Source organism: Quercus lobata, chromosome 5 (assembly GCF_001633185.2).
Source record: "Quercus lobata isolate SW786 chromosome 5, ValleyOak3.0 Primary Assembly, whole genome shotgun sequence".
In the NCBI taxonomy this organism is placed as follows: Eukaryota; Viridiplantae; Streptophyta; class Magnoliopsida; order Fagales; family Fagaceae; genus Quercus; species Quercus lobata.
This window is the reverse complement of record NC_044908.1, coordinates 72084037-72106581: the sequence shown is the minus strand read 5'-3', so window position 1 is coordinate 72106581 and position 22545 is coordinate 72084037. Positions and strand designations below refer to the sequence as shown.

The following is a 22545-nucleotide window of genomic DNA, read 5'->3' as shown; positions in this document are numbered from 1 at the left end:
CGTTTCAACTTATAGTACCTGAAACAAATGCACACTTAATCTGTATTATAATTTGATTAAAAAGTCATTGATTGAACGTGCAATAGTTTACAAAGAATATGTCAGTTTCAGATATTGCAAAAAAAAAAAAAAAAAAAAAACTCAAAATTTTAGATATTAAAATTTCTAAAAGACAAAAAAATATTAAAAAGTCAGATGATTCACTAATTAAAAATTATTGAAATAAAACAAAATATATATGATTAAACAATAGAGAAATATAAGAGAAAGATGGGTTATGTTCGAAAAAATAATTTCAATTATAGCAAGCTTCTTTATCTTGTAAAAAACGGCTAAAGAGAGTTTGGTGGTTTATGTATGAAAATTATTTTTTTTAAAATACATGAAAAACCATAATATATATATATATATTTTAACAAAGTAAAAGAGAAGAAAATAACATAAGAAGAGCTCATACCTCTACTGACTTTTAAAAAAATATATTAGGGTTTGCTTTGTTTTTATAGTGTTCATGATTAACCTCGCAAATTTGGAGATAAACTATCAATGTTTGAGTTTGAATTTAAGTTTGACTTATTAGAGAGATAGAGTTTCACTCAATTCGCAAATTTGGAGATAAATTATCAATATTTGAGTTTAAGTTTGAACTTATTAGAGAGATAGAGTTTCACTCAATGTTAATTTGGGTTAAACAAAAATAATTTAAAAAAAAAATGATAACGATGAGTTTGAGTTTAAGTTGGACTTGTTAGAAAGATAGAGTTTCACTCCTTTTTAAGTTTGGACTAAACAAAATAATAAATGATAATTTTATTTAAATATTTTACTGACATGGAAAATTATGAAAGCTTTAGAGGTTTCGGTTTATATAAATATAAATATATATATATTGTAATGCCCCAAAATCATAAATAATAAAAGTCTATTCAATCTAAATAATTCATAAAAATATTAAATAAAAGCAACCAGCAACCTAAAATCTCATCACGAATGTCAGAGCTCTAATCCACCAAAGATAAAACATCCTTAAAATAATTCTCCAGTACAATGTTTAACGCCATAAAAATAATAATAAAATCCTCAGTTCTACAAAATAGTTTGTAACTGTTGTCTTTGAAGAATCTCACCCCAATAATCCATCTAATGTATCTGTAAGGGAAAATAAAGGGGGGGGGGGGGAGGTGAGATAACTCAATAAATGGAATTTGCTAACATTGGAGTATGGGAACAAACCTTTCAAATAAATAATTCTTACAACAAATTCATAACTTGTAACTCATCAATATTTTATCATCAGATACTTCATATAAAAAAAAAATATTTATATTGTAAGCCATCATAATACATATATCAATACCATCATATATACAATTTCTTAGGTTTTTCTCGTGGTCAACGTTTACATCCTGTTAATAGGGTTATGTTGTCCCCTTTTAAGACTAGAACCTTATTTTCATTAATTTTCTTAAGGATGGCTCATTTGGAACCTAAAGGTGCACTCCCTTGTTAAAGAGCTTCCTTTTTGGATTCTCAATAGTATACTCCCTTGCTAAAGAGCTATCAAATGTGCACTGTCCCCTTTTCTAGGACCATCCCTTGCTAAGAACTAGCTGCAGTTTGATTGTCTTTTGCTAAGGACTAAATACAATACTGAGCTTTTAATTACGACTTGCCATAGGTTTTCAAAACATATTCAATATGCTCACAAAAATAATCCATTCATAATTCTCAAAAATATAAAGATATGTACACACATATAAGGTTAAAAAAATTCAGGTTGTCCCACAAGTTTTTCATAAAACGAATAGTTAATGTGCACATCAAACATTTATAAAATATCAATTTATATATAGAATATCGACATATTTCTTGATATGAGAATAGTTTGATAATCAATACTATTTTGGAAAAACCCCTAAAATTAATAAACACCACTTACCTCTAATTTGCAAAAATATGAAATCAACCACCCTTAAGTCACACTAAATTAGTAGAATTAGAACCTAGCAACACCAAAAATAGGTTCATCAATACACAAATTTCCTGCTTAAAATCAGTTTTCACACTTGAATAGTTTAATCTATCAATATTAAAGCCTACGGAGATGTTAGATTCTCCGTGCCACTCTAATTGCGGTACTGAGGCTACCTTATAATTCAAACTATATGTAGGGCCTAGTTTTGCTCAAACTTCTTTTCCCTCTCTACTGCCCAATTTCATTCCTAGTTAGTGGACGTTTTCTTTGCTAATATAGAAAGACAATGAAAGCGTTATTTTAATGTCATTGGAAAGGGTATAAGAAATATCTAGATATTTTCTTTGTTGGAAATTTCTTGTTTTAAGAAGGCATCTCAACCTACTAGTGGCTGAAAGGTTAAGACTATATCTGAAGATGAAAATAGGGGAAAACAAAAAGGCTATATGCATCATTCTTACTCCAATATAATAACAATTATAAGTTGAAGAGGAAGAATAGTGAAGATGACGGATTAGAGTTATGGATGACGGGTCCATTTGTATGGGCCTAAAAGGTCAAGGTAAGTGGATGGATCCAATATGATTGGGCCAGGGTGGACGGACCAATGGGCCACGTGGCGCTAATTTGGTCATTATGTGGTCTCCAAGGAATCTTAAATGGAAACGACTTGCGTCTCACGATTAACCCTAGCTTGTGTAAAATCCGATCATGAATAGAATTCTAACACAAGAGGATTTTGGAAAATACGCCCATTAATGAGGATCTTTCCTATATGGAAAAGACTTGTTGCGCAAGCATAGGAGTTTGATTCTACACTACTATAAAAACCCAAAGACCCTCACAAAACAGGTACGCATAATTTACCCCTCTCTAGCACTCTAGAGTTGTGAGAATAGTTTTAACTTGACCTTCGAAGGGTATTTAGCCGGCACCACACCGGTGCTCTCTATTAGGTCTTCGCTCTTTGTTGTGCAGGTCTTCCTTCGAGTGCGCGAGGACTGTGTGGCTCACTGGTGATTTTTACAGCATCATCATAAGTCATCTTCTCCATTAATATAAGGATAGGTGGAGATTGATAGGTTAAACATATGCCTAGAAGTCCTTTTTCTTTTAATATATTGATAGGTTAGGTTTTATAAAGTGATGCCTATTATCCTATTAGCTACTAAAGTAATTTCAAGCACAGCTCTTTCCTGCAAACGTGGGACAAGTCTAGCCATTGAATATTTAACTCCCTAAATTTAGAGCTAAAGGAAACCAACCTACAACAGTCTCACGTTCAGCTGCAAAGCAGAAAAAAATAATTTGTTCAACCGTCGGCTAAAACAAAAGAAAATCTTTTATATATATATGTGTATCTTAAGAGGTAAAAGACTAGGGTTTTTAAAAGCTTATCAAGACCCATATATTTACTTATGCCACCTCACTTAGGCTTCATATTCTATAATATTTATCTTATTTTTAATATCTTAGGACCAAATCAATTAAATCCATTTAATTGTAGGCCTCCTTTTTAATTTACGTATAATAATGAAATTGGTATCAAAATTATGAGATGTTACATACATAGATTAGTCGCAGACCTGGGCGTTGTGTGTGATAATATTATTCTTTTAGTTATTATTTATTAACAATTGGTTTTTCATTATCTTTTAAGTTAATAAAAACCATACATATACATTTTCTTAGACCTTTATATATATATATATATATATATATATATATTACTTAATGTGAATGTTTACTGTGCAAGCCTAAAACGAGATTGTTGGGCTCAACCTCACTTGGGCTCACAATTTATTTGTAAGGTAGGCTTCAAGATTTCCTACTTTGGGTTGTTCTCGGCACAGAGACTCAAAGTAATATTCCTCCCCTCTCTAAATGACTGTTTTCACTCTTTTCTTTTTGAACCCTTTCATCTCCCCCAACTTCTGCTATTTATAGCTTAGATAAGTGGGGAGATCATGATTACTACCATCGCTAGTGCAATTGAAGGTCCAATATTATCTGTTTTAAGTGGGTGTTTAGGTGAGAGTGGGATGTAACAATTATGGCCTTGGAACTTGGTTCCAGTCCAGGCAAATCTACTCAGTAATGATGTTCCCCGAGCATCCCATGACTTGCCCAGACAGGGTTTATATGATTGTTCGGGAGGTTCTATGCCGAAAGCAACTCAGGATCCGAGGCCCAAAACTCGTTCTTTATGAAGGTAGTTTCAAGAAGGGTTTAGGGTGATGGGGTCGTTCCATTGGGCCTGAGCCCAGGGCCTATATGGGTCTTGGGATCTCGGTGCCGTACATTAGCCCCCCTTGATTCATACCCGGTTGCCGGGAAGAATCAAGGAGCCAGCCGAGCCTTTTGGTCTCGAAAGTCCTATGGCCTGGGACTCATGCGGTTATGGTTTCTCATTAATGCTCATCTCAAAAGACGCGCTGTTCCGCGGCGCCAAGTTCAATTGTCATTATTGCCTGACGGTTCGCAAACCGAAGCGGCGCGCGTGTCGGTTATCTTTGGCATCCGCAGGGTCATTCGTGAATCGTGCCCATTTATTGCTTGATTGAACGTTCCTTTGCCCCTTTTCTGATCCTATAAATAGCCTTCCTCAGAACATTCTTTCACTTTTTTTTCACCTCTGATCCTTCGAGCTTACTCTCTATCGACCAACTCTTTGTGCGCTTACTCACCTGCCCAGAGTTCTTTCCTTCCTTAGAACCCAAAGTAAGTCCTCTTCCCCTTCCTATTCCTTCAGCTTATTTCTTCAAGTTCCCTTTTATAGCATTTAGCGTCACAGATGGGCTACTCTCATCTCTTGGAGGCCCCAGCTACCCTGGCCACTTTTAGGCGCAAGTTTAATATTCCCAATGACGTGGAAGTGGCTTACTGCCACGAGAGTGAAATTGCTTTCCACCGAGGACAAGGCACAGCCTTTTTTCCTTTAATGTCAATTCTAGAGGGTGGGGTTAGGTTCCCCGTGGATCCCCTTTTAGCAGATACACTTAGGTATTACGGACTGTGTCCCGACCAGCTTCCCCCCAACTTTTACCGGGTAATTAGCTGCGTCAGTAGGTTGAACCACACCTTTGATTTACAGTTAAATTACCATGATATTAACCATATGTATAGCCTCTGTAGGAACAAAGCTACCAGCTATTACCTAAAAACAAGAGATAATCGGGTACGACTGTAATCATGCCTACCTTATTCGAACAGGAACTCCGCCGGGATATTCGTACACTGGGACGGACAGCTCCGGGCCTCGCACCTGATCCTCGGAATAGAGCCAGTTTACTCCACCTGGTAGACCTTTAAGCAGGCACTATTAGTTGATAGTCCCCTACTGTCATATATTAACGTCCGGTATGCGAGCTTCTTGCCGCCGAAGCTTACAATCGGGGAGGCGAGGGAGTTTGGAAGGCGCTACACTTGCTCGGATGAGCTAGCTCCTCTGCGGGACGAGTCCGCGGAACGTGTGTCTCAGCGTCTTAGAGAGTTAACTCACGAGGCAATTCAACAAGAGGACCCTGTTCAAGAGTAAGCGCAGCCCGAGAACCCTATTGCGGATCCCGAGCAACCAGCGATTGAAGTGACTGCCTTGTCGGCTGAAGATACCTAACCCGGCGAAGACATGGTGTCAAGGAAGGTTATGACTATTGATCGCTTCGTGCCCGGTGCACGGCAACCCATCCTGCCCCCACCTTCTCAGGGTTAGAGCCAAGCGCCTCACCCTCCACCCTCTTCTCAAGCTGGACGAGCCCGTAAGAAACAGAAGGTCGTCGATCAACCATCCACGGGTCTGGGAGATGCTGTCGTCCAGACTCCTCCCCGGCCAACAGGGGGGATCGTTATCTGTGAGCCGCAGACCCAGGTCGGTCCGAGGGTTGCGTCCTCCTCCCAAGCGACTCCAGCGTGGAAGCCCAAGTTCTTGTTGAACGGCAAGCCTTTGCCTTCGACCGCCTGTGTGCGGCTGTGGGAGAAAGGGGAGGGTGGCCATATTGTGCAGACCCTAGCCAAGGGTCTTCTTCTTCCCGACGATGTGCATGCCTTCGAGGAGGGGTCTAAGGAGTCTGTAGGGCGCCGGTTAGAGTGGCACGCTATTGCGGTAACTCCTTAGTTGTCTATTCCTTTCCATACATTTCTTCTACTTCCGTACTAACTTTTGTGATTGTCAGGCTGCTCAACTGGCTCATATACTGGCTGGCCGTACACGGGATCCTGCTGAGGAGGTCAACCGTGAGAAGGGGGCGCAGGAGTCAGCGTCCAAAACAGCAAAGGAAAAACTAAAGGTAGTTGAATCCGCCGAGAAGAAGGCCGCTGCCGCGAAGAAAAATAGAGCGCTGGCGGAGAAAAGGTGTGCTAAACTTTTGGTTAAGCAGAACGAAACAGACGTGAAGCTGGCTGAAGCCATTAGCCTCAACACCTCTCAAGCCGAGGAGGTAACCGACCTGAGGGCAGCCCTAGAGGCCTGCGAGCAGAAGTGGTACAACGAGGGATTCGCTGATACCGAGCAATCTATAGAACCAGTAGTGGCCCAGGCCCGGAAGCTGGGTTTTGAGGCCGGGTGGTTTGTCGCTCTTCAAGCTCTGGGAGTTCCCGAGGATTCCCCTCTAAGAGACCCCGGCCAAATTCCTTTTCCGAGCCCCATTACTGCAGTGCAGGATCCACCGGCTGCCGTTGAGGAGGAAGAAACGGCAAGCATGAGGGAGCTGGTTGAACAGATCGATGCTCATGCCGAGCCAGATGAGATGGAGGCCACCAGTATCCCAACTGTACAGGACCTTCTTGGTGAAGACCCGCATTACCCCTTGACCGTCCAGCAAGAAGTGACAGATCCAACCCGGCCCTCTAGCTGATTATCTGCAGTCTAGTTTTTTTCATGCTTTTACTTATCTTTATAGCATTTTTAGTTTATTTTTTCAATGGTATATTTGCCTACGTCACCGAGTTGTGGTGAACGAACAATTTCCTTATTTCACGGGGATGATCCGAAAACAATTGCCGAGTTTTGGCGACGAGATATTAACTCTGCTTTTTAACTTTGCTTTCAACTCGTTCAATGACTCTCTATTTATTTGCGTGCTTAGATTATGTTTGCGGTTTCTTATACTGTAGTAAGTCCGGTCAAGAGCTGCCCAAAACCTGTTGCGCGGTGCTTTGGATAATCCGAGAATGAATTTGCAATTAATGTTTGTAAAGGGGTTAAGGTTTCTACCTGCTCGGCGATTTGATCGAACCGATGACAAGGTTTCTGTCCTTAGAAAATTTTTTTGTAACGATAAGGTTTACGCCTGGTCGCTGATTTTGATCGAACCGAGGACGAGGCTTCTGTCCTTAGAATTTTTTTTGTAACGATAAGGTTTCCGCCTACACGGTGATTTTGATCGAACCGAGGACGAGGCTTCTGTCCTTAGAATTTTTTTGTAACGATAAGGTTTCCGCCTGCTCGGTGATTTTGATCAAACCAAGGATGAGGCTTCTGTCCTTAGAATTTTTTTTTTTTTTTTTTAAAGATAAGGTTTCCGCCTGCTCGATGATTTTGATCGAATAGAGGACGAGGCTTCTGTCTTTAGAGTTTTTTTTGTAACGATAAGGTTTCCGTCTGCTCGGTGATTTTGATCAAACCGAGGACGAGGCTTTTGTCCTTAGAATTTTTTTGTAACGATGAGGTTTTCGCCTGCTCGGTGATTTTGATCGAACCGAGGACGAGGCTTCTGTCCTTAGAATTTTTTTTTTTAACGATAAGGTTTCTGCCTGCTTGGTGATTTTGATTGAACCGAGGATGAGGCTTCTGTCCTTAGAATTTTTTTGTAACGATAAGGTTTCCGCCTGCTCGGTGATTTTGATCGAACCAAGGATGAGGCTTCTGTCCTTAGAATTTTTTTGTAACGATAAGGTTTCCGCCTACTCGGTGATTTTGATTGAACCGAGGACGAGGCTTCTGTCCTTAGAATTTTTTTGTAACGATGAGGTTTCCGCCTGCTCGGTGATTTTGATCGAACCGAGGACGAGGCTTCTGTCCTTAGAATTTTTTTTTTTAACGATAAGGTTTCCGCCTGCTCGGTGATTTTGATCGAACCGAGGACGAGGCTTCTGTCCTTAGAATTTTTTTTGTACAAAACATGCAATTCTCTTAATGTGCAATGACGGGATCGAAAACAGTTTAGACAAGTAACTTCATCATTATCTTGACTTTAGAGAAGTACAAAGTTTTGACTTACATTTACTATATGGATGGTCACGGGTAGAACTTCTTTAAATTGTGAGCATTCCATGGCCGAGGGAGCGGCCTCCCGTCAAGATCCTCCAAGTAGTAAGCCCCCGCGCTAGCGATGGCGGTAATCCTGTACGGCCCTTCCCATGTTTGAGCAAGCTTCCCAACAGCTACGTCTCGCATGTTTCCCACGACCCTCCTTAGAACCAGTTCCCCGGCGCTGAATTCCCTCCCCTTTACATCTTGGTTATATCTCCGAGACAGTTTCTGCTGGTACTCCGCGAGCCGTATGGTTGCGGCCTCCCGGCATTCTTCTAACCAGTCCAAGCGCTCCATCATCAGGTCGGCGTTCTGGGCAAGGTCAAATCCTGCGACCCATGCACTGCACAAGCTTACCTCGGTTGGTATTACGGCCTCTGCCCCATATGTCAAAGAGAATGGGGTCTCACTTGTGGATCTTCTGGGAGTCGTACGGTAAGCCCATAAAACGTTAGGCAGCTCTTCAACCCATCTTTCCTTTGCCCCGTCCAACCTCCTCTTCAACCCGTTCAAAATCATCTTGTTCACTGCCTCAGCTTGGCCGTTGCTTTGAGGGTATACCGGGGTTGAGTACTTGTTCTTAATGCCGAGATCGCTGCAGAAGGCTCGGAAAGCTTTGCTACCGAACTGTAGCCCATTGTCTGATACTAGTGAGTTCGGTACCCCAAACCTTGTGACTATATTTTTCCACACAAACTTTTTCACGTCGATATCCTGAATGTTGGCTAAGGCTTCGGCTTCCGCCCACTTCGTGAAGTAATCCACAGCCACTAATACAAAACGGCGGTTACCTGTTGCTCAAGGAAACGGGCCGAGGATGTCTAGCCCCCATTGTGCGAACGGCCATGGGCTACTGACGGGGTTTAGACGACCTGCCGGCTGGTGGATCAGAGGGGCGTGCTTTTGGTATTGTTCACACCTCCTGACGTATTCCGCGGCATCCCTCTGCATCTGTGGCCACCAAAACCCCTGGGTCATGGCCCTACGCGCTAGAGACCATCCCCCGACATGGCCACCACACACTCCATCATGCAACTCGGTCAGAAGTTCGTTCACTTTCTCAGGATGTAGACATAAAAGGTAAGGGCCTACGAAAAACCTCGGGTACAACTTGCGATCTGTCGACAGCCAGTACCGGGAAGCCACCCGACGGATCTTTTTGGCCTCCTTTTCATCGTCCGGAAATTTATCCTCGGCTATGAAGTCTATGATCGGGTTCATCCAACACGGATTTGCCATTAACATCATGGCAACTTCAACCCCAGCCAGGTTGTCATCACCTTTCACCTCGATACTTGGCTCCCTTATAAGCTTTATCTTGACCAGCCGAGGTATATTCTCGGTAGAGGATGAAGCCAACGTGGCCAGCAAGTCAGCATGTCTGTTTTGTGCCCGACCTACCTGGGCTACCTTCACTGTCCCGAACCGACCAATGATCTGCTTAGCTGCACTCAGATAGGCTTTCATCCGAGAGTCCCGAGCTTCGAAGCTTCCCATGATTTGATAAACGACCAGCCGAGAGTCCGAATAAATCTCAACATCTTTTGCGCCTAAACACAATACGGCCCTCAACCCGGCCAGGAAGGCCTCGTACTCGGCTTCGTTGTTTGAGGCTTTGAATCCTAATCTGAAGGAGTGTTCTAATCGTATGCCCTCCGAGGTGATGATGACAATACCAGCTCCAGCCCCCATAGCATTCGAAGCGCCATCTACAAACACTTTCCACGGACGGCGCTCCGCATTACAGATTATCTTCTCGTCGCTCTTAGGGTAAATTCTGCAATGAAATCAGCAAGAACCTGTCCCTTTACCGAGCTTCGCGGTCGGTACCTTATGTCGAACAAACCCAAACGAGTTCCCCATTTGGCTATTCGGCCTGTGAAGTCGGATCTCTTTAGCAACGACTGCAAGGGATACTCGGTGAGGACGAATACCGTATGAGACTGAAAGTAATGCAGCAACTTCCTCGTGGCGTGTACTAGTGCCAAAACTAGCTTCTCAAGGGGCAGGTATCTCGTCTCGGCATCTACTAAGGTTTTGCTTATGTAATACACTTGCTGCTGTACTCCTTGATCCCTTAGCAACACAGCACTCACGGCATGGTCAGACACTGAGAGGTACATAAACAAATCCTCCCCGGACTCTGGGGCTGTTAACATGGGTGCTTTTGCCAAGTACTCCTTCAGCTCTCAAAAGGCCTTGTCGCATTCCTCGTCCTAATGAAACCCCTTCCACTTCTTCAGAAGTTGATAAAACGGTCTGCGATGATCCGCAAATTTGGAGATAAATCGGTTTAGGGCGGCTAACATCCCGGTTAGCACTTGTACTTCCTTTGGATTGCTCAGCGGTATGAGGCGATTCACGGCATTTATCTGGTCGGGATTGGCTTCTATACCCCAAGTAGAAATCAGATAACCCAAGAACTTGCCAGCCTCCACACCGAAAGTATACTTCTCAGCGTTCAAGCGCAACTTGTGCTGCCAGAGTATCTCAAATACTCCCTGGAGGTCTTCCGTGTGTTGTGACTCCTTTTTGCTCTTTACCTCCATGTCATCAATGTATACTTCCACCGTGTACCCAATTTTCTCTCGAAACATCCTTGTCATCATCCGCTGGTATGTGGCTCCGGCGTTTTTCAACCCAAACGACATGACTTCATAGTAATAGTTAGCACTCGGAGAAATAAATGCTGTCTTTTCTTGGTCCTCGGGAGCCAAGGCAATCTAGTGGTACCCCTGGAAAGCATCCAAGAAACTCATCCTCGGGTGCCCATACGTGGCGTCTACTAGTTGGTCAATCTTGGGCATTGGGAACGGATCCTTGGGGCATGCCCTATTCAAGTCTATGAAATCCACACAAACTCTCCATTTACCATTCTTTTTCTTCACCACCACCATATTTTCTAACCACCTCGGGAAGAATATTTCTTTTATCGCCCCTGCTTCCTTCAGCCTCTGGACTTCCAAGTTCACCACGTCAGCATGCTCCTACGATGCTCTCCTTGGTTTTTGCTTTTTCGGGGGGAATGATGGGTCCACGTTGAGCTTGTGGACAATGAATTCAGGATCTACGCAGGGAACTTCGTACGGACTCCAGGCAAAGACATCCACGTTCTGTAAATGAAACAACAACATTTCTACCTTTTCTCAGTCGTTCATGCCCGCGCATATTTGGAAATACCTGTCTTCGTCCAGAAAAATTCTAACCTTTAAAACCTCCTTGGCAACGTCCGCCCCCGTTTCCCCTCGGGGCTTCTGTGATTGCTATAAAGGCTCTTTTTCGGTCTCCTCCGCTCGTCAGAGCTGTTCGTTCTTCCATCTGACCGCAACGACCAGACATTGCCTAGCCACTCGTTGGTTCCCTCGCACCACGGCGACTCCATACTCAGTGGGAAATTTCACTTTCACGTGCAGGGTGGATGGAACGGCCTTCATTGCGTGGATCCACGGCCTTCCCAGGATTGCAGTGTACGGTGAGAATGACCGAACTACTATGAAGGTCACTATTACTTCCTTGCCTTTCATGTCCACCGAGAGAGAAATTTTCCATTCGGGAACCACGACCCTTCTGTCAAACGAGACCAATGGCGTGTCATACTTCGTCAAATCCTGACTCTTCAATCCGAGCCCTTCGAACAGGTCCAGTTACATCATGTCGGCTCCGCTTCCTTGGTCTATCATCACTTTTTTTACCAAGAATCCGCTTATCCGAGCTGTTACTACCAACGCATCATCATGAGGTTGGATCGACTCTTACAAGTCTTCTTCGCCAAAAGAGATGGTTAGCCAACCAACTTTCTTCCTCTTCTCGAATGATTCTCCTTCTATGCAGGCCACCTTCAGTACCCCTTTAGCTGCTGCCATACCTCTCGGGGCAGCGTGGATGACTTCGATCACTCCCAACGGTGGTGGGAGGGGATTCCTTCTCTGCTGAACGCCCTGGCCGGAATCTCGGTCAGCCGAGTCCACTACAAATTCTTTCAGATACCCTGCTTTTACTAACTGCCGAGATGATCTTTCAGTACCCGACACTGCTCGGTGGTGTGTCCTTTGTCCCTATAGTATATGCAATACAAATTTTGGTTCCTCCGAGATGGGTCACCCCCCATTTTGTTCGGCTACCTGAAGAATGATTCGTTCTTAATCCGATCTAGAATTTTGTGCACAGGTTCTTTGAACGCCACATTAACTCCCTCAATTTGCGCCTCTGGTTCTTGCATCTTGAAATCTTTTTTCAGTCTTACTAGGATAACACCCTGTCGAGATCTCCCGAGTAACGGGGCTTTCCCCTTATTTTGTAGCCGATCATCTTCCTAGCGTTTATACTCCTCAATGCGCCTCATAAGTTGCCTCATATCCTCAGGAGGTCTTTTCGTCAATGACTCCCGCAATTCAGAATCTTCGGGGAGCCCCATCCTGAAGGTACTTGCCGCTATCCTCTCATTTCCTCCACCGATCTCGTTGTAGAGTTCCCAGTACCGGCTGGCGTAACTCTGAAGGGTTTCACTGACCCTCATCTTTATGGAAAGTAGCGCATCCACCGGTTGAGGCACTCGGCTGCATGTCATGAATCTACTGCCGAATTCTTGAATCAACTCGGCAACGCTACGAATGGAGCCTTTTTGTAACCCGTTGAACCATCTCAGGGCCGTGGAACCGAGACTGGAGGGGAATACCTTACACATCAAGGCATCATTATGTGCATGCAAGGATATCATGTGGATATAATGACTGACATGCTCCACAGGGTCCGTCTTCCCGTCGTAGGAATTGAATGACGGTCTTGTAAATCTACTCGGCATAGGGGCTCGTTCAATTTCGTCTGAGAATGGTGATCGAGCAGCCCTTCGTAAGGCTCGGCTCATGGCATCCATGGCAGCACTGTGGGGTCGCCGTTCCTCTGGCGAATCAGACCCTCGGTCCTCGTATCCATGCGAACGAGAACGGTTCCAGCAGTGACGTGTCTCTTCAGAATGTGAGTGATTCCTACACCGGTGTGATTCTCGAGAGGGTGATCGGTTTTGGAATCGTCATGTACCGGATTGGCTAGAGCTCTCTTCGCCCCGATCTCCCGTGCTATCATTTCTCCTTTGCTGGTGGTGGCAGTCCCTTTCTTGGCGTCGACCCCTTGCTTCCAGTTCTAGATCTATCACCAGTCTGTGCAACCACTCCAGTTCTCGATCTCTGTCATCATACTGCCTGTGTCCCGAAACACCCGACACCGTTTAGCGGGTCTGATCCGACCCTTCTCCCAGGCCAAACTCTTCCTCTCCTCGCGGGCGCTCCCTATCCTCGCGCCTTTTCTGTCTTTTTTCCCGCCATGTGGACCCCCGAGAAGATCCCACGGAACCACTCTCGGCACGCCCTCCCGAATGTCGTTCGGACATTTTCCTTATTTGAGTCTCAGTCGAACCACAGCTTTGTAGGAGAGCCCCACAGTGGGCGCCAATTGTGCAAGCCTAAAACGAGACTGTTGGGTTCAACCTCACTTGGGCTCACAATTTATTTGTAAGGTGGGCTTCAAGATTTCCTACTTTGGGTCGTTCTCGGCACAGAGACTCAAAGTAATGTTCCTCCCCTCTCTAAATGACTGTTTTCACTCTTTTTTTTTCTGAACCCTTTCATCTCCCCCAACTTTTGCTATTTATAGCTTAAGTTAGTGGGGAGATCATGATTACTGCCATCGCTAGTGCAATTGAAGGTCCAATATTATCTGTTTTAAGTGGGTGTTTAGGTGAGAGTGGGATGTAACAATTATGGCCTTGGAACTTGGTTCTAGTTCAGGCGAATCTGCTCGGTAATGATGTTCCCCAAGCATCCCATGACTTGCCCAGACAAGGCCTATATGATTGTTCGGGAGGTTCTATGCTAAGCGCAGCTCAGGATCCGAGGCCCAAAACTCGTTCTTTATGAAGGCAGCTTCAAGAAGGGTTTAGGGCGATGGGGCCGTTCCATTGGGCCTGAGCCCAGGGCCCATATGGGTCTTGGGATCTCGGTGTCGTACATTTACATATATAAACTTTATATACTTCATTTCTTTATATACGCAAAACCATAGACTACTACTCCATAATGATAGTGGCTAATTAGTTTTATCATTTTTTTATAATGCAATATGTTGAATAAAATAATATGAGAAGAAAAAAAAAGTAAAAATAAAATATATAACAATAAGCACCAAATTAATTATCTCTATTAATTATTATTACAATTTTTATTTATTTGAATTTAAATAAAATATTATATGTTTAATTTTTTTAAATAAAAAATAAGAAAACATAAATAATTTAATTATATGGAAAATGTGGCTGAGTTTAAATATGAATAAAATAAGATGAAAATAAATAAAAATAAAAATATAATAATAAACACCAAATTACCCAAATCATGTTATGTAATAGAATAATATATATTATATTCATATATATTATCTTTAATTTTTTATAACGCAATAAGATAACATTTAACAATCAAAGAGAACAAAAAAAGTTAAAACACAAAACTAAATCGCATCAACCCAAAGTAGAGTTATAACAGACACAAAAATTTATCAACTTAAAGTAGAGATGCAGGAAAAAAAAATACTCCAAAAAATATTGAGAGCGAGAGAGAGAGAGAGAGAGAGATATATACCTTTTTGTGAGGGAAAACTATGCAAAAAATGAAAAAGAGAATGACAAATTTATAATAAGATGATTGAATATGAAGAGACAAAATAAAGGAAGATGAAGGAAAAGATGAATAATGATATTAAGGTTGAGGATAGTGGGAAGATGAAAAGGTAAAGGAGGGAAAGAGGAAGAGACAAAATAAAGGAAGATGAAGGGAAAGATGTATAGTAATATTAAGGTTGAGGGTAATGGGGACTGGGGAGATGAAAAGGTAAAAGAATGAGAAAGTGTAATTATAAAAAAAATAATAATTAAACATTAAAAAAATTATAAGAAAATTGGAATGAAAAAAGATAATGATGTGGATGTTGATGTGGCTTAACTAGAGTGCAGCAACAATAAATTCTACACTTCAGCTTTGTTGAGGTCCAAAATATCACAAGAAATATTACAAGTGTTGTGTTAAGGCCCAAAATATCACAAGTGTTGAAATTTAAAACCTAAGGGGGCCCTTAAAAATAGGCAAGGCCCAATCCGCCAGCCAAGGTCCACTTAAAATGAGCAAGAGGAAGCCCAAACTCATGAATGGGCAAGATTTGGGCCTTAGAAAAGGAAGGAAAAGGAAAAAAGGAAGCTTTGCCTAGCCTTTGTGAGGAAAGTTTCCTAAGGAGCCTAGAAAGGGACTGGACCAGGATACTTTGGAACTTCCAAAACTATGGGATCCTCAAAAAATGCAAGAAGGGATCAGCTGGGATTGGGACAACTCAAGGAAGCATACTCATGGACACAAGGAACGAAGATAGGCATGTTCCATCAGCTGCCTATGGTTCAGAAAAAGGCTGATGACTTAGGAATCAGCACTTCTTGAAAAGAAGCTTGGTACCTCAGGGAACACAGGAAGGTGGACCATGAAGGAAGGTGATTGGGAATCTTTCAACTTAACAGGGAGGAATCTGCCCATTTAGAGAAAATGAAAAAATGTGAAGCAAGCCAAAAAGGTGGGTCTAAAAAGGAGCATCTAGAAGTTTTGGGAGGAAAGAATTGAAAGTCAGCCCTTAGGACCCCCTAAAAGAAGAAGGCCAGCTAAGAGATTTTTGGAGGGAAACCTTAAAATGAGAACATAGTGAGAAAATAAAGAAGGGACCAGTCACCAATGTTGCTAACACAACATTAGTTTTGGTACCTAGGGCAGCAAATGGAGGGAATCAGTAGTACACCAAAAGCCCTAGGAAGGTACTATAAAAGGGGGGGAAGCCGTTAGCAAAAACAATTCAGCAATAACTAATGAGAGCCAAAAAACTCTTTGAAAGACTTCTCTAAAATTCAAAAAAGGAGAAAATGGGGAAAACACTGTGAAGGATCCTAAGATAGGCACTAGAGGATACACTTGGATTCAAAGGGATTCAAACTTCACAAGTCTTAGAAGCCTACAAAGAGCTATCTAAGTCTGTGATTTTTAAACTTATTTGGACCTTGTGACATATCCCAGTGGAAGAAGGGCTCAATGTACTAAAACTCAAAATAATGAAATATCATTTATCTTTTTGAGGATCCTTAACGTCCTTATTTGCTTTTTCTTTATTTCTTTACTATTCCCTAGCCATTTGCTTTACCATAAATATAAATATATATATACATATATATACACTATTCCCTAGCCATTTGCTTTACAATAAATATATATGTATATATATATATATATATTTGTATGTATGTATATGTATGTGTTGTAAGATCCATGTTTTGTGCACAATTTGGTTAATAATCAGCCCAACATAGCTGTGGTGAACTAAGCCTAGTCCACCAAACAACAAGTTTAAAACTCTTTGGGGGCCTAGGATCCTTGTTTCTACTTGGGCTTGGGAACTGTAAAAAAAAGGAACCCCCAAGCTTTTAGATATATATAAATATCTAGAATAAATATTTTGTTTAACTAGCCTAATCAAATTTATAAAATCTTAAAAATAACACCTAGTACGATTTCCAAATTAAATACATAGATAACTATCACAATCAAATTCTTAAATTATTGAATTATACTTAGTATCTACAAGTCTCTGAGCACGCACGAGAGGTTCTTCTATTTTTTTGGTAAAGATTAATAATTTGTATCCATTAGAAATTGGGTTACTACATTTTTCAATCACAAAAATACCTAGGGTTGTGATGAATATTATGCGTGGAAAAATGTTAATAATTTTAATATTTGGTACAAATGCATAACAATCATCACACTCCTAGGTATTTTTATGATTGAAAAATGTAGTAACCCAATTTCTAATGGATAGAAATTATTAATCTTTTGGGTAAAGGTTAATAATTTGTTGTAATTATAATTTGGGATTACTACATTTTTCAACTACTAAAAAAAATAAATAAATAAATAAACCTTGGAGTGTGATGAAAACCTAGGGGTGTGATGAAAAAATTATTTCACCCACAAACGCATAATAGTCATCACACTCCTAAGTTTTTTTGTGGTTGAAAAATGTAGCAATCCCAAATTATAATCTCTACAAATTATTAATCTTTATGCAAAAAAATAGAAGAGTCTATAAGCACACGTGTGATCGCGTGCTTAAAGGCTAGTTTAATTGTTAGGCTGGATTATAATTGATTGATAACTAATTTTGAGTGTAATATATAATTTTGAATGTCTTTCACATTCTCATATTTAATTTTCACAAAGATGTAGATTTCTTTTGTAATATGGACATCTATGAACTCATACGGGAAATAGAATTAAGGCTTTGTTGAAGTAAAATAAAATTTAAATAGTATTTATTTTTTAAAACTCCAAGAATATCAATATAGTTTGAGAAGTCCACCTATTCTCTAAGTTTAATATCAAGCGAAATAATTTTTTTTGGTGTATCTATTTTTTTTTTTTTTTTTTGAACTCAAGCCTAAAAGTTTAATGAATGAAAATTATTCCTTTTTGGATTGTGAATTTTGTAATTGCAGAAAAAAGATATATGGTTTATAAATGAATAAACCCATGAAGTATGAACAAACACTCAAATAGAGGTTTATGCCAAAGCGATTTGGAAAAAAGATTAAAAAAAAAAAAAAAGAGTAACCGAACAATTAAGAGTATTTGAGTTCTTTCTTAAAAAAAAAAAGGAGGAAGAAGGGACTAAGGAGTAACCGAATTCAAATAGAAAAAAGAGTATTTGGTTACTCCTTAGTCCCTCCTTCCTTTCTTTTCTTTAGTTTTTTTTTTCTTTCTTCTTTTTTCATTTTTATAACTCAAATACTCTTTTTTTAAAAGTTTGGGAAAAAAATGTAAAAAAAAAAAAAAAAAAACGTGAGAATTGAAATATAATTTTAAAGAAACCGCAATTTTAAAAAAAGAGAGATAAAATTGGCTAAAATTTAGGATTTGAAAAAAGTAGTTTAGTTTTATGTGGGAGTTAAAGATATGATTTTATCAAATTATCCTCAAGTTTTTTTTTTTTTTTTTTAACAATTATCCTCAAGTTTTGTTTGTGTTTGATTAATTCCTATTTAAAAATAAAAAGGGAAAATTTTTGGAAATATGTTACTGAGAGTTTGAGTGAAAAGTTTGAAAATATCCACACAAAAATGGAAAAGATAAGAAAAAAAAGAAAGAAAAAGAAACCTATTACACGTTGATGCAAATGACAAAGGTATACTATGAAAATTGAAACACAAAATACATAAATGAATAGACCCATGAAGTATGAACAAACACTCAAATAAAGGTTTATGCCAAAGTGACTCCTTTTGGGCTTTATAGTTTCTATAGAGTCTATAGACAACTTCCAAAAAAAAAAAAGAGTTTGTGCGAGTGAAAACTGAAAAGTTTGAAAATATCCAAACACACAAAAAAAAAGGAAAAGATATGGAAAAAATTAAAAGAAAAAGAAAAATTACATATGTTGGTGCAAAGGAACAAAAAAGAAGAAGGAAAAGATGAGAAAAAAAAATGAAAGTAGATTTTTGAGGCACGATAGGTAATAAACAATAGTCAAATACCATTGAATCTCTATAAAAATCTCATTCACCCATGGGTAAGCACACTTCAAACTCTGTATCATTGGTGGCCATGGCAAGTAAGAACTTAAACAATAGTCAATGATTAAATAAAGAAAAGAAAGAACAACTTGCTAATTAGATTAGAGATGTAGAAGATAGAACTTGAAAAGTCATTTGTATTGTGTAAATTATGCTGAATTGTTTAGAACCCAAATATAAAAGTAGAAGAAAGAAGATAATGTAGAGCTGAAACCAAGGAAGTCAATACCATACCGGAGACTGTACCGGTTTGGCCAGCGGTACGATATATTTCGGATACCAGTCAATATCGATGTACCGTTTCGAATTTACCGCTATTTTTTACTATTTTATACAATATACAAAGTTATATTTCTAATAACTCAATATATCACATTGGCAACTTTTTATATTTTTTGATGGAATTATCAACATATAAATATATAATAATGAGAAGGACACTTACCTCAAATAAAATAAAATATTTAAATCATCTAATAATTTAAAAATTAAAATAATTATTTAATAATTTATAATTATAAGTATAAGTATATCTATTTCCAAAAAAAAAATTTAATATTATAGCAATATTAGTATTATAATACTTCACACAACTTTTACCACAACTTGTTATATGATAAGTTGTGAGAGGTGAAAAAAATTGGGAGTGTATGTGGGTTCACATTTTCATCATTCACAACTCCTCACACAACAAATTATGACAAAATTTATTTAAAATGTTGTAATATTAGCATTGTTCTAAATATAAATTTGTTGCAATATAAAGGCAATCCGGCAATACACGTACATTATGTCACATCATTGGGCTCAAAGGCCAAAGCTTTTTTTTTTTTTTTTTTTGGGTTAATGCAAAGGCTAAAGCTGAAAAGAAGTAATGGATTCCATTCATCTTTTATTCAAAAATTAAAAGTTTTCAATATTTCCAAATCCAAAGCTAGTGTCAGTAGTCACATGGAGAGCTTAGGAAACTTCAAAAAGAAATACAAAGCAAAGAAAGAGAAAGTGAGAAACCACATACATAACAGTGTTCAGCAAAAAAAAAAAAAAAAAAAAAAAAAAGAGTGTATTAAGTCATTTACAGAGTAGTGGAGACTGGAGACAGACAGAGAAGAAAAGTGTTCAGCAAAAAAACAGAGAGGTATTAATTCATAACAGAGTAGTGGAGACGGACAAAGAAGAAGCTACTTCGTGGCGCCACCCCTGCTTCGTCGTCATCTTCTTCCTTTTCTCCTTCTTCTCTGTTTTCTTTCATTTCAAATGAGACTTTTCATGTTTCGGCCTGGTATCCATTTACTGGCCGAAACAGTCGGATTTTGCCGGTATGGTGGTTATTTTTTCCGGTACAAAATAAGGGGGTTATCTGTACCGGTGCATTGGCCGATACAATATATACCGGCCGTACCGGCCGGTACAATACAAAATTGACTTCCTTGGTTGAAATGGTACAGCCGGTACAATACGGAATTGACTTCCTTGGTTGAAAATGAGAAGAAGAAAGAAGAGGATGTAGGGTTGAAATTGAATTTATGTAATTTGAAGAAGAATGAGAGCAGACGTTATTGGGTTGTAAACTGGCAAAGCATATGTGAGTTTGTGGGTTATTAAAATAAAGAGTTTTACTTTACGTATTTATCCTTGTTAGATGAAAACTTATAAGTGAATGGTATGGGGTATTTTAGAACCATGAAAATGAGGAATCCAAACCGAAGAAGCCCCTTAAATAGTGATACAACTATTTACAATAATAGGAATTGAATAAACAAGAAAAGTTTAAAGAGGATTCATAGAAATGAACATCTAAATAAACATTTTTTTTAGGGAATATTAACATATGTTTGCTTTAATAAGTGAAATAAGTACATATTAATATTAATATTAATATTATTAGTAGTAGTAGTAGTAGTAGTAGTAGTAGTAGTACTATTTTTTACAAAGGAAAAATAATGATTATTATTGTGTGCTTCCTTCTTCTTATTTTACCCATTTTTTCCCAGTTTTTCCTAGATTGTGATTGAACAACAAAGAAAATTCTAATTAGATATATAGTGTAATTGGCTTTTGTGAAAATCATTGGTTGTTGTAAATTGTAATTTTGTCATTGATATTTTTATTTATTTTATATATTTTTGTCTTTCTTTATCAGCAAATTGTGTGAATAGTAAATATGAATCTAAGAAATATTTTTGTGTGGAAGAGATAATTTTGGATCTGGTCTTTTGTTTGATGTTTCAAGTGGTACTATTGATGATATAATTGACTGAAATTAATTATGATCTATGGTGGTTCGTTCTAAATAACCTTGGGTTGGTTGGGCCTAGACCCCTAATTTACTTGTATCTTGGGTTGGGCTTATTCCATAATGGAAGGATCAGGGAAACAGTTGATAGTGTCACTTGTGATCTTACGGTGATGCTTTAGTACTGAACTACCTAAAGTTCAGCTCAGCTGTGGAGGTTATCACAACCAAGCCCCCCTTTTGAAGTCCGAGCAAGACTTCCTTCTCCCTAGGACAAATTTCTCTCTCTATTCTCTTGTGTCTCTCTCCCAATTTTTTTTCCAACCCTCTTTTCTTCCTCCTCTCCCCCTATTTATACTCTTCCTTGAGTGGAATGGTTATGATGAGGGAATCTCTGTCATGTCATAGGTTCCTCCACCCAAAAGGTATAAGTGGCTTCTTCTATCTAAGCTACTGTTCCTGTGCATCGAGTAGCTTGTTAAAAGGGAGGGCCTGCCTTTCTGCTATCGAGGTGGCTTCCTCATAACTTGTTCTTGACGCTAAGTTTTGTTTGTTCAGCAGGCGGATTTCTCCAAGGCATTATCTCTTGTGCTTGGATAGTGCTCGGACTACAGTTTGGGTATTCTCCTGACCTTTGGGTCGTAAGGGCCCTTGCCAAGTTGAGGTCATCCCAATGACCACGTGGCCCAACATGACTCAATGAAACGAACAATATATTTCAATTGTTTGGCAACAAAATCAAAATTTTTAAAGTTTCTCTTTCATCTTTTTTTTTTTTTTTTTCCTTGAGAAACTTCTCTTTCATCTTGTTGTATATGAGATTTCCTGCTAGATTTTTGTTATAGCATGGCATGCTTAATCCATACCAGCTGACACATAGACATCAAAGAACAGTGTAATATTAAATACGATGCCTCTAAATTTTATGGACAAAACTTTCCTTCAAACTAATTTAGAGGAATTTTCTTCGATCTATAAAATTATACACGTTTATTATTTAAAAAAGTCACATAATTCGTTAAAAAATTTATGTGACAAAAAGTACATCTGGATGGTCTTTTCAACCGTCGTATAGTGAACTGGAGGTAAAATTTTTTCAAATTTTATGGCTGATCACACATTTCCTTCAATGGCATCTGCCTGTTGGTTTCCTCCAAAGTAATACTAATTTCTCAATGAAACCATGGCCTGGATGCATGACTTAAGCAAGCAGGAAGAATGGAACAAACTGAGGCTGTACAACTTCAGCTTGTACATGAGAAGGAAACCATTGCACAATTCTTTTGGCTTAAAGGCAGGAAGTAATTGGACCCTTTTGTGTTGTATTTGCACCCTTTTAATGTTATTGTAAGCCATAATTGTTGGCTGATACATGGGGTGTTAGTTACTCTAGACGGTGTTGTAATTAATTTATTCCAATTTAATTTAATCTCCAT

The 22545-nt window shown here is 39.4% G+C and overlaps 2 protein-coding genes across 2 annotated transcripts; both read right to left on the bottom strand.

Annotated features, from left to right (window-relative positions):
* Window positions 1-8210: 8210 nt before the first annotated feature.
* On the bottom strand, window positions 8211-10384 carry LOC115991074. Its single transcript, XM_031114822.1, has 3 exons — window positions 10056-10384; window positions 9098-10002; window positions 8211-9016 (listed from the first exon to the last, which is right to left on the bottom strand). The coding sequence occupies exons 1-3, from the start codon at window positions 10382-10384 to the stop codon at window positions 8211-8213; spliced, it is 2040 nt and encodes a 679-aa protein (XP_030970682.1).
* A 2153-nt stretch (window positions 10385-12537) lies between these two features.
* Window positions 12538-13098, bottom strand: LOC115991073. The gene has a single exon (XM_031114821.1). It carries the CDS (start codon window positions 13096-13098, stop codon window positions 12538-12540), a length of 561 nt encoding a protein of 186 aa, XP_030970681.1.
* Between the last annotated feature and the right edge of the window lie 9447 nt (window positions 13099-22545).